At 40.0% G+C, this 12,035-nt stretch overlaps 1 protein-coding gene across 3 annotated transcripts in view; it reads right to left on the reverse strand.

The window, feature by feature from the left end:
* MNS1 (meiosis specific nuclear structural 1) overlaps positions 1 to 12,035 on the reverse strand; it is an 89,144-nt gene that overhangs the window by 33,000 nt on the left and 44,109 nt on the right. The window contains exon 1 of one of the 3 annotated variants that reach the window (XM_024568220.4): positions 559 to 660. The exons of 1 other annotated variant lie outside the window; for it this stretch is intronic. In XM_024568220.4, coding sequence (XP_024423988.2) covers positions 559 to 561 — 3 coding nt within the window. In that variant the 5' untranslated portion in view covers positions 562 to 660. Of the gene's footprint in view, positions 1 to 145; positions 273 to 558; positions 661 to 12,035 lie in introns of those variants that run through there. One more of the 3 variants, XM_071221981.1, reaches the window with a different exon arrangement.

Consider the following 12,035-nt stretch of genomic DNA (forward strand, 5'->3'; position numbering starts at 1 on the left):
GTTTTCCTAATATAGGGTTAATAGATCAACCCACTGCTAATTACTCATTCGCTCTCTCCTGGATTTTAATTCCCACTCGTTCATTTGTTCAGCGGTTCTTAATCATTTCCTAAAGTTCCTGAAATTTGGTAAATAAGATTTTTACCGGAAGGTCTAATAGTGTCAGAAAAAATGCAGAAGGTCTAATGGAGACAGGCGGGAAGTCCAGATCTTGGGTCCTGATGCAAACTCTTTGCAATCTGTTAGGGAGCTCAAGATTTCCCTCAGCCGTAAACTCTATTGGTGGGGTAGGGCACCAAGCTGAGGTCACTGTTTACATACAAAAAAAAAAAAAAAAGCTGGCATCTAAGGGTGGAGTGGCCCTTAAGTAATGGCACCTGAGGCCTCGGAAAACAAATATAACTTTCCAACTAATTCTCAGGTTGGGCATTTTAAAATCTTTTTTTTTTTTTTTTTTGGAACTAGGCTAGATATAAACTACAACTCAATCAATAGATAGACAAGTAGTTTCAAGACCTGCCCCCGACAAACCCCCTAACCCCTGCTCCAGCCGCTCACCATCGTGGTGGACGAAAATCCCAGTCTGTGGCTCCGAGGGTCGGTGCAGGCGGGGCGGGCACAACGGCTACCGGAGCGGTCTGGTGTTTATGTGGTTTCCCAGCAACGACCTCTGAGAGGCCCCGGAATCTAACCAAGGTGCGGCCTCCCATTGGACAAGCAAGATCCAATGGGCTGCGAGCTTCTTGGGAAGCTGGCAGAGTATCCACTACAATAGGTCTAATGGAGACAGGCGGGAAGTCTAGATCTTAGGTCCTGATGCAAACTCTTTGCAATCTGTTAGGGAGCTCAAGATTCCCCTCAGCCGTAAACTCTCTTGGTGGGGTAGGGCACCAAGCTGAGGTCACTGTTTACATAAAAATACACAAGTCCTGTTCTAGTACGTGAGGCTAAAGTCACTTTCCGCACGCAGAACATCTGTGCCCCCAATGCCTATTCCGTCCGGGTGGTTGATTGCCTTTGTTCTCAGCAGAGGGAGGCATGGTCACTGCCACCCTTGCTGGGAAACTGTGAGGTACGGTGGGTGGCCTGTGCTTGCCCGAGCCTCTCACCTCCACCCCGCCCCCACCCCCGAAGCTGTTGGTAAATTTTGGAAATAAGATGTATGGGCCACATGGGTATTATTCTGCTATGTAATACGTAGCCTGGGCACCAATGAGAAAAGATAAAGATGATGGCAGGATATAGGCTGGTTATTTTTATCAGCAGGTTAGATACTAAAGTTCATTTTAAATGGAAGAATTTAAGGACAGGAATGGGTCAGAAATTAGTCAAATATTGATTTTAGAGATATTTAGGCATATTTAGAGAAATCTCATCAAAACTAAAAAGCAAAAGAAAATTAAGGTAGTAAGTGTGAAAACCTGACAGTTTGTGTTATCTAATTTGAAGTTCATCTTGTGTAGCAATATCTCTGCTTAAAGATTAATAACAAAAAGGACTTTCAGTTTCAGCTTCAAAATATAAAAGGCTTAGAAGTCATGATTTCCATCTGTACTACCAGAAAAAGCTAAGTAAACTAAAAATTAATCATTTTACTGTGACTAATTATAGAACCAAGGTCACAGGGCAGCCCACCACCCTGAAATCTGGAGAGAGAGGTAAAAACAGGGAGTCACTGCCAAGACCTATTTACCCAGAGCAGGAGCCACTGAAGCCCTAAACCGAGATACTTAAGTGGTAATTTTGATGAACTGACAGAGACCGAGTGTGGACTAGCGTGAAACTACTGGGGGCTGCAGTCTTAGGGAGGCCCCCACACTTCCATGGGTCTTGCTTCCAGGACCCCCAGCAGGTTCTCACAGTGTAAAAGCAAGGAAGATTTCCTCTGGGATGAAATGTGTCCAGAACCTTCTCCGTAACATAGGCCTACTGTCCAGAGGAAACCATTTTACCAGAGCCTTATCCCACCCCGGGGCATTTCTCCAACTACAGCCTCCCTCAGCCTTCCTGACTCACCTAAGTAAAGTAAGAGAAGCTAAGAAACACCTGTGAAGGTCACAGCCCTACAAATAAAGATTTAATTATAAAATTAAAAGTGCTTTCCCTTTTCCATGCTTTACCACAACACCCACAGTGCTCCAGGGTAATAACAGTTGGTTACAGCTGGGAGTGCTGCAAAACACACACTAGCAAGAAATTCTTAGGGAAACCCAAGGGCAACAGGAGACAGAAATAAAACGGTGAGGAATTTGAAGCTTCTGGCACCTTCAGATACAGCAAACGTTAAACACAGCCCAACTTCCAGCCATATAATGTAAAAATACCTCATACCTCACTAAAGCCTTATTTACCTCACTTCCTGTTACCCAATATACCAGGTCCAGCTTTCAACGAGAAAACTACAGGGCTAAAGAAAGGCAAGTTGCTAAAAAGCAAGGAGAAAACAGTCTGAAGGGCAGAGTAAGCATCAGAACAAGACTCAGCTTTGACACAGATCTGGGGATTATTAATAGGAATTTAATATCACTATGGTTAATATAGGCAGAGTTCTAAAGGAAAATGTGGACAGCATGCAAGAACAGGTGGGTAACGTAAGCAGAGAGATGGAAACTCTAAGAAAGAATCCAGAAGAAATTCAAGGAATCAAAAACACTAACAAATGACGAGTGACTTTGACAAGCCAGTTGGTAAACTGGACACCCGTGAGGAGAGAATCAGTGAGCTTGAAAATATGTCAGTAGAAACTTCCCAAACTGAAATGCAAAGAGATTGATAGAAAAAAGATAACCCTGTTGGGCTTGGAGACTTTACCTTAGACACAAATTATTTTCCTACATTAGAAGAGGACTTGTGTGTATGTGTATAGCAAGTGGGTATTGTCGATGTTTCTGTCTTTTGGGGGCCTTATTATGAACTCAGTTACTACAAAATTAAACTTGACTACAGGGTATGTACAGTGCAAAACATTTTGAAACCAGCATGCAACTCTTATGTGCATTTAATCCCATTGGTTGAGCAGTTTCCACATTAACTCTACCAGAGACATGGCTAATGTACAGCTTCTCAGGAAGCAGCCTCCAATTAAAACTTGTCAGCTAGACTGTCACCAGAAATTTTTGTGTTGGACACTGATGTATTCCAAGTATTTAAGATAGTGCCTGGCATATAATTGGTACTAAATATTTGTTCAATGAGCATATTATTGAAACTATATTAATGTTGTACACATAGGAATAAGCTCTACCCAGAAATAACTTTGAAGAAATATTGTTCTTCATCAGTTTGTTAATTTTATTTTATATTTTCAAGGAGCAAATTTTCGTCTTTATTTTTCTATTGCTTTTCTATTTTCGAGTCCATTGATTTGTGCTCTTACCACCATTAGTTATTTCTCTGCTTACTTTGGTTTTAATTTACTTTTCTTTTTATAGTTTTGTAGGGTGGGAGCTTAAATCTTTAAGACCATTCTTCTTTGGAAATACAAATTTATAAATTTCCTTCTAAGCCCTGCTTTAGTGCTTTGCGTAGATTTTGATATGTTGTGCTTTCTCATTCATTCAATTCAAAATATTCAAGGACTTCTTTGACCAATGCATTAACAGTGTTTTGCAAACTTTCCAAATATTTCAGTTGTCCAGGTATCCTTTTATTATTGATTTCTAGTTCAATTACAATCCAGTCAGAGAACATACTCTGAATGACTTCAAATCTTATAACTGGATTGAGGATTATTTTATTGTGCAGAATATGATCTATCCTGGTGAGTGTTTCAAGTGCACTTGAAAATAATGTCTATTCTGGTGGTGTTGGTGAGCTGGTTCTATAAACGTCAATAAGATCAAATTGGTTGAGCATGCTATCAAGTATTATACATCCTTAAACTATTTCTATCTATTTGCTTTATCAATTACTGAGAACTGTTGAGGTCATCAAATATAATTGTGGATTGGCTTATTTTTCTTTTCAGTCCTCTTTTTTATGCATGTGTTTTAAAGTTCTACTGTAAGCTTCCGGCCAAGATGGAGGTGTAGGTAGACACACTGTGCCTCCTCGCACAACCAAAAGAAGGACAACAATTTAAAAACAAAAACCAACCAGACTGACAGAAAATCGAACTGTATGGAAGTCCGACAACCAAGGAGTTAAAGAAGAAACATTCATCCAGACCGGTAGGAGGGGTGGAGACGGGCAGCCGGGCAGAGAGCACTCACGGCAAGGCGTGGCTGGCAGACCCAGCGAGGTGGCAGGTTGTGGAACAGGGCAGGCCAGGCTGCAGCTAGCAGACCCCATGGCCCCACATTCGCACATAGATAAACTGGGAGGAACACCTGGGGAGTAAGACAGACCTCCCAACCCAGGGCTCCAGCACGGGGAAATAAAGCCTCAAACCTCTGATTGAAAACACTTGTGGGGGTTGAGGTGGCAGCAGCAGAAACTCCCAGCCTCACAGGAGAGGTCGTTGGAGAGACCCACAGGGGCCTTGAATGTGCACAAGCCCACTCACTTGGGAATCAGCACCAGAGGGGCCCAGTTTGATTGTGGGTAGTGGAGGAAGGGACTGAAATCCGTCAGAGAGTGGAGCAGGTGCCATTGCTCCCTCTCAGCCCCTCCCCCACGTACAGCATCACAGCGCAAGCGACCAGAGTTATCCTGCCCCGCTGAACACCTAAGGCTCCGCCCCTTTACACAACAGGCGAGCCAAGACCAAAAAAAAAAAAAAAAAAAAAAAGGCCCAAATGAAAGAACAGATCAAAGCTCCAGAAAAAATACAACTAAGCAATGAAGCAACTATCAGATGCACAGTTCAAAACACTGGTAACAAGGACGCTCACAGAATTGGTTGAATTTGGTCGCAAATTAGATGAAAAAATGAAGGCTATGCTAAGAGAAACAAAGGAAAATGTACAGGGAACCAATAGTGGTGGGAAGGAAACTGGGACTCAAATCAACGGTATGGACCAGAAGGAAGAAAGAAACATCCAACCAGAAAAGAATGAAGAAACAAGAATTCAAAAAAATGAGGAGAGGCTTAGGAACCTCCAGAACATCTTTAAATATTCCAACATCTGAATTATAGGGGTGCCAGAAGGAGAAGAGGAAGAACAAAAAATTGAAAACGTATTTGAACAAATAATGAAGGAGAACTTCCCCAGTCTGGCAAAGGAAATAGACTTCCAGGAAGTCCAGGAAGCTCAGAGAGTCCCAAAGAAGCTGGATCCAAGGAGGAACACACCAAGGCACATCATAATTACATTATCCAAGATTAAAGATAAGGAGAGAATCTTAGAAGCAGCAAGAGAAAAGGAGACAGTTACCTACAAAGGAGTTCCTGTAAGACTGTCAGCTGATTTCTCAAAAGAGACCTTACAGGCAAGAAGGAGCTGGCAAGAAGTATTCCAAGTCATGAAAGGCAGGAATTTACGTCCAAGATTACTGTATTCAGCAAAGCTATCATTTAGAATGGAAGGGCAGATAAAGTGCTTCTCAGATAAGGTCAAGTTCAAGGAGTTCATCATCACCAAGTCCTTATTATATGAAATGTTAAAGGGATTTATCTAAGAAAAAGAAGATAAAAAATATGAACAGTAAAAATGACAGCAAACTCACAGTTATTAACAACCACACCTGAAACAAAAACAAAAGCAAACTAAGCAAACAACTAGAACAGGAACAGAACGACAGAAATGGAGATCACATGGAGGGTTATCAACAGGGGAGGGGTGGGGGAAGGTACAGAGAATAAGTAGCATAAATGGTAGGTAGAAAATAGACAGGGGGAGGGTAAGAATAGTATAGGAAATGTAGAAGCCAAAGAACTTATAAGTATGACCCATGGTCATGAACTATAGGGGGGGAATGTGGGAGGATGGGGGTGGGCAGGATGGAATGGAGTGAAAGGGAGGAAATGGGGCAACTGTAATAGCATAATCAATAAATATATTGAAAAAAAATAAAGTTCTACTGTTAGGTGTACACACCTATAGGATTGTCATTATGTCCTGATAACATTTTGACATTAATATTTTGAAATGACTTCTTTATCCCTGGTAATATAGTCTTTGTTCTGAAGTATATTTGATATTAACGTTGGCTCTCCAGCTTTTTTTTTAATTGGTGTTTACATGACATATTTTTCTCTATGATTTTACTTTGAATCTATCTGTGTCTAAAATGGCTTTCCAGCCCTGGCGAGGTGGCTCAGTTGGTTGGAGCATTGTCCTGTGGTTGTGGGTTGGGTCCCAGGCCAGGGCACATACCTAAGTTGTGGGTTCATTCCGAGGCTGGGTTGCATAGGGAGGCAGCGGATAGCTCGAGCTTGAGTGCTCTCTCTCTCTCTCTCTCAAATCAATAAAACATATACTTGGGTGAGGATTAACAAAAAATTAAAATGGCTTTTAAGAGATAGCACATATTTCGATGTTGCCTTTTTATTCTTCCTGACAATGTGTCTTTTAATTGGTAAATTTATGACATTTACATATTATTGATATAGATGGATTAAAATACAATCTTGCTAATTTTAAAATTTGTTGTATCTGTTCTTTGTACATTTTCTTTTTTCTTCTTTGTGATTCCATTTTATTTTCACTATCAACTTATTATTTATCTCATCATTTTTTAGTGATTGCCCTAACATTTAATATATAGGTATATTTAAATGTTCAAATACTGTAATTCTGCCTCATGTGTATAAACCTCACAACAGCATGATTCCAATTTCTCTATCACACATTTTACTTTTACATATATAAATCCACAATATATATTTCTACATATGTTAGACTGATATTGCCTCAATGCTCTTTTTCTTTTTTCTTTTTCTCCAATCATTTTCTCCTTGTGTTTCTATTTGGATAATTTTTGTTGATATAGTGTATCTTCAAATTCACACTTTCCACAGCTTGTGTTAGTCTTCTGTTGAGCCAGTCAAAGGCATTCTTTATGTTCATTACTGTTTCAGTTTTTATCTAACATTTCCATTTAACTCTTTCTTATAGTTTCCATCTTCTCCGCAAAAATTACTCATCTTTTCATGTGTTGTCTACCTTTTCCATTAGAGGCATTAATTATATTAACCATAGTATTTAAAATTCCCTGAGAGTTTCACCATCTGGGTCATATATGAATTCTGTTCTATTGATTGCTTCATTTTATATACTTTTTACAATGTTTTTTTTTCTTGCTTTTCTGTGGGTCTCATAATTTTTTTGATTAAATGCCACACATCAGGTGTAAGACAGTAGGGACTATAGTAAATCACATTTATACCTGGAAACATAAACATCTGTTCTTCTACAACATTAGTGTAGGAGGTTGAGTCATTGTAGTGGGGAGTTGAACTGGATTTGAACTTGGTTGTTAATATGGTTACCTTCAGTGCTCCCCTATCTTCAGTTTTCTTTAGGGTTATCTTGTGTCATTATGTTGGGGAATGGTTTTCCAGAAGGCTTCTCTCAATGTTCCTGATCCACTGCTAGCATTAGGCTTTCCCCATGTTCCAGCACGATGGAGAGTCTCTCTCTCAGACCCTATTTCCTGCCCCTAGCAGCAGATCCCTGGTTTTTGTTGCTCCTGCTTGCTAGCCAGGTAGTGGGAGGAGGAGAGGTCTCTTTTGTTGTGGTTCAGTCTCAGCATTAGGTCAGCTAGGTGTGAAGGATCTCATAATTGGAAATTTTTGAGAAGTATTCAAAATGGTAAATATTCACTGTTTTCTTATTGTCTGCAAAGGGTTGTATGTCTACTTGAAGTTTCTTCTTCAAACTTTAGCCACATGGACTTTCTGAGTGCCTTCCTGCCAGATGGCCTTTGTATGTGTAGGTCACTGCCCATAATAAGATGGAAACTCCACCAGCCATCTTGTCAATGAGATAATACATGCTCTGGATAGCAGAGCAGAAAATAGAATGAGCTTTGTTTTTGTTTTTTTATGACTGTAGAGCCCTGCCTAATTCTTGACCTCATGTTATATGAAAGAAAAAAAAACCCTCATAATTTATCCAAGCCTTTATATCCTATTTTTCACCCAGGATTCTATTACTGCTAGCCAAATACAATTCGTAACTGGTGTAAGCACTATCTCTTTTATAAATCTGATCATTAAATGGTTAGTTGCTTGATAAAGGTAAATTCTATCATGTACAATTGTCACGGAGCTTTATGTCTCCACGGAGCAATAGTCATGGAGCCCCGAGTCTGCCATGGATGAAGAATAAGTCTACCAAGACATGATCTGCTTGGGGAGGAAAGGTGGCCGATCTCTCAAAGGAGAAGGGCCCCAAGCTTTTCCTCTATGGGCTTTTATTAGGTTCATTCGCACAGGAATACAGATAAAGCTCATCAATCATTGTCAGGCAGTAAGGTTTAAACAATACATAACTTACAGAGAACTTTGAGGGCTTATTCTGAGTTACAGTCAATTAGTTAAAGGGCTATAAAACCTTGGGCACCAGACTCATCTCAGGTCCGGAGTCTTACCTTTTAAGCTGAGAGTATAAATTAAGTAGGTTTCACAGGATTTTATGCATTTTTTCTTAGGCCTGATTTCCCAGGGAATCCACCCCTCCCAGCACAGGACTGCACTGCCCTCTGTTATTGCTTCAGTCTTAAGCCAGGCAAGGGAAATAAGGCAGCCAAGAGATTAGGAGACTTCTTGCAGACAGAATGAGGACTCAGGCTATTTCAAAGCCGAGGGGTGAGGGTCCATCACCCCCTTTTTCTATACCCCCCCAAGTCCTTCCCTGTGGGCCTCTTCCATGACCATGCCTGTCTTAGGTTGATCCTCCCTTGAGGAATCTTACCCGTCATTGGCTAACTGGTCAGGCTCAGAGCCAAGCAGGGTGAAGTGGGCAGAGATGGCACACCTGCCAGGGAGATAAGCTTTGTCTCCTTAGTGGCTTATGGTCCCAACTCTGACTCAGCCTTAACCATGGGGGGTTACAGCTTCTGAAACCAGGCAGGGTGGTTCCCAACATACAATGAACTTCTAAATCACACTAATATATTTTTGCAAGAAAATATTTGTAATTTAAAGACTAGTTAATCAAGTTCACAAAGTGTTTCACTCATCAATAGATTATCTATTAAGTCAGGCAGTTGCGTATAGCAATACCACTTGTTTCTTAAAACATGCAGTATTTCATGGTGTAGCTCAGTGGATTGGGCCTGCGAACCAAAGGGTCACGGGTTCAATTCCCAGTTAGGGCACATGCCTGGGTTGCAGGCCAGGTCCCCAGTAGGGGATGTGCAAGAGGCAACCAACTACACACTGATGTTTCTGTCCCTCTCTTTCTCTTTCCCGTTCCCTCCCTCTAAAAATAAATATTTTTAAAAATCTTAAAAAAATAAAAAATAAAACATGCAGTATTTCAGAACACCACATGTAGTAGCAATAGTTGTCTAAATTTACCAAAATATAGCTAGCACAGAGCCCTATTTTGAATAGAGCTCTAAACGTAGAATACCTTAAAAATATATACACTGAGTGACTCACAGTATATTTAGATGCAGTAATTTCAGTTTTAGGATGATCAGAAGAATAAATTAGACAGGGAATCTGTTGTGTAGAAGGAGGGAAAACTTTGCATTTAGTCAGAAATAAACTAAGAGGAAACCATATAGGTCACCAGAAATTAAAATGAGAGAAACAAAAGAATGTTTAAAACGTAAAACTGTGGAGTGGCTGGCACGTTTTTAACCACAAAAGAAAGAGGAGCTGAAGAACCAGTAGGATTCTGATCAAGCAGAGTTTGAGTTCTCAGAGTGCTCACCCTGCTCTCCAGGTTGCCCTGGCAAAGGGCGCCCACCTTAAAGTAATGATATTACAATAAAAACAATGTTTCCTAATGAAGAAAACCATGATTCAAGGTGTGACCATCCATGGCTCTGACCAGTGTGGTTCAGTGGGTTGGGCGTCATCCTGTAAAGCAAAAGGTGGCAGTTGGACTGCTGGTCAGGGCACGTGCGTCGATTGTGGGTTTGGTCACCGGACGGGACATGTGTGAGAGGCAACAGATCGAAGTTTCTCTCTCACAGTGATGTTTTCTCCCTCCCCTTCTCTCTCCCTTCCCTGATGGCCGTTCATAATCAAGTTAAAATATACAACATTCACGTTGAAAGAAACTCTGGTAAGCAGAGTGAGAAAGGTATGTATTGTCAAAGACTGGAACAATGAGGAAAAGAATACAAAGCATGACCAAAACGCTTAACTCTTGAGCTTTGAAAGAGCTCCCAGAAGCTGCAAACCTCCTCTCTCTGTCCTTGTGTCTTTGATCACATGATTGTATGTCAACATTATCTCTCCTGCTCTGCTCATGGCCAACGCTGTCTGAGAGGAACAGAGAGGAAGCACAAGCTTACCCTCCTGGTGTTCTGTACAAACTGACCTGGGATGGAGCAAAGCATCTCCCCAAAGATGCTTTCCTGGGTTTCCTGTAGTGAGGGTAAAAGATACGGATGGGTCCAGGGTAAAACAGGGTATAACAGGTTCCATAGCATAGAATTTGTTAACTCCGATTAGTGAAATGTGGTGCAGCATTGCAAAGTGTTCTAGCAAACACGCATGCTTTCCATTATTTTTTTGCCTCCCTACTGAGTACCTTCAGTTCTAAAGGAAATTTTAGTGGTAGCCCTTTGATTCCAGTCCACCTACGGGTATTTCAGATTCTGCAGTAATTTATGTAATTTAACAGGTGATCTGTCAGAGAAAAGGATTTTTGGCCTAAATGTTCATCTAAATCAAACACAACTTTAATCTATTGCAAAAATTAGTTGATTTTACCTGGAAAATAGTCTAAAGTTATTTTTAATTAATAGACTTTGCTTTTTAGAGCAGTTTTAGGTTTACAGAAAGATTGATAGATCACAGAGAGTTCCCATTCGTTCCCTTTCCTCTCCACACCCATGCAGTTTCCACTGTCATTAGCATTATACAATGCATTGTGTGGTACACTTGTTAAAACTGATGAACCAATATTGATACATTATTAACTAAAGCTCATAGTTGACATTAGGGCTTACTCGTTGTACAGGTCTACTTGTTTTGACAAATGCATAATGTCATGTATCCACCATTACAGTATCATGCACAGCAGCTTCACTGATTTAAAAATCCCCCGTGGTCCGCTTATTCACCCCTCCCTCCTTCCCCCCAGACCCCTAGAAACCACTAATTTTTCTGCCATCTTTACAGCTATTTAATTTCCAGAATATTATAGTGTTGGAATCATATGGTATAAAGCCTTTTCAGACTGACTTCTTTCACTTACAATATGCATTTAAGTTTCCTCCATATCTTTTCATGGCTGGAAAGCTTATTTATTCCTATTGTCTGTTTTTTTAAAAAAACAATTATTATATTTAAAGATTATTTCTCATGATAAATTATTGCTATCACAAATGGCATTTCATTGTTAAGGCAGGATTTATGCCCTCTCATCATTAAGAAGAAATCTTCTGGCTCATTTCCCTTTGGAAGATAGCTTTTCACCTACAAGTCTAGACTAAAGGTTTAGAATACTGAAGGGAAAGAGCTTTTCCTAATAATAAATGATGGATTGTACTGATTAATGTTTCCCAATAGTTACAACATGACAGGGTTGAATACATCAGAGCTGCTAATCTGAAATAAGGCGTGTTAATAGGTGTACCCTAGAAGTTCTAACTATACAGTAGAAATTACTTATAAAATTAGATTGCTTTATAAAATAAAGCAATTAGAACAATTTTTTTTTTCCTTCAAAAAATGCCCAAATCTAATCTAATTTGCTGCAGCTGGACACCACCTGCAGATGACTATTTGAGTACTCTGAACATTACACACTTATCTTTTAAATATTGATAATGCCATTTTTCATTTTCTCGACATGAAATCCCACAGGGAATAATTATGCTAATAAACCTTAATGATTCTTGCAAATAAATGATCAAACCAAATTGCTACTGTTGATTTATATTAATGGACGCCTTTAGGGTGAGATTTGCCAGTACGGTGCTGCCTCTTGAATCTCAATTCATCTTATTTAGCTGAAGAGTGTACA

Source organism: Desmodus rotundus, chromosome 7 (genome assembly GCF_022682495.2).
Source record: "Desmodus rotundus isolate HL8 chromosome 7, HLdesRot8A.1, whole genome shotgun sequence".
In the NCBI taxonomy this organism is placed as follows: Eukaryota; Metazoa; Chordata; class Mammalia; order Chiroptera; family Phyllostomidae; genus Desmodus; species Desmodus rotundus.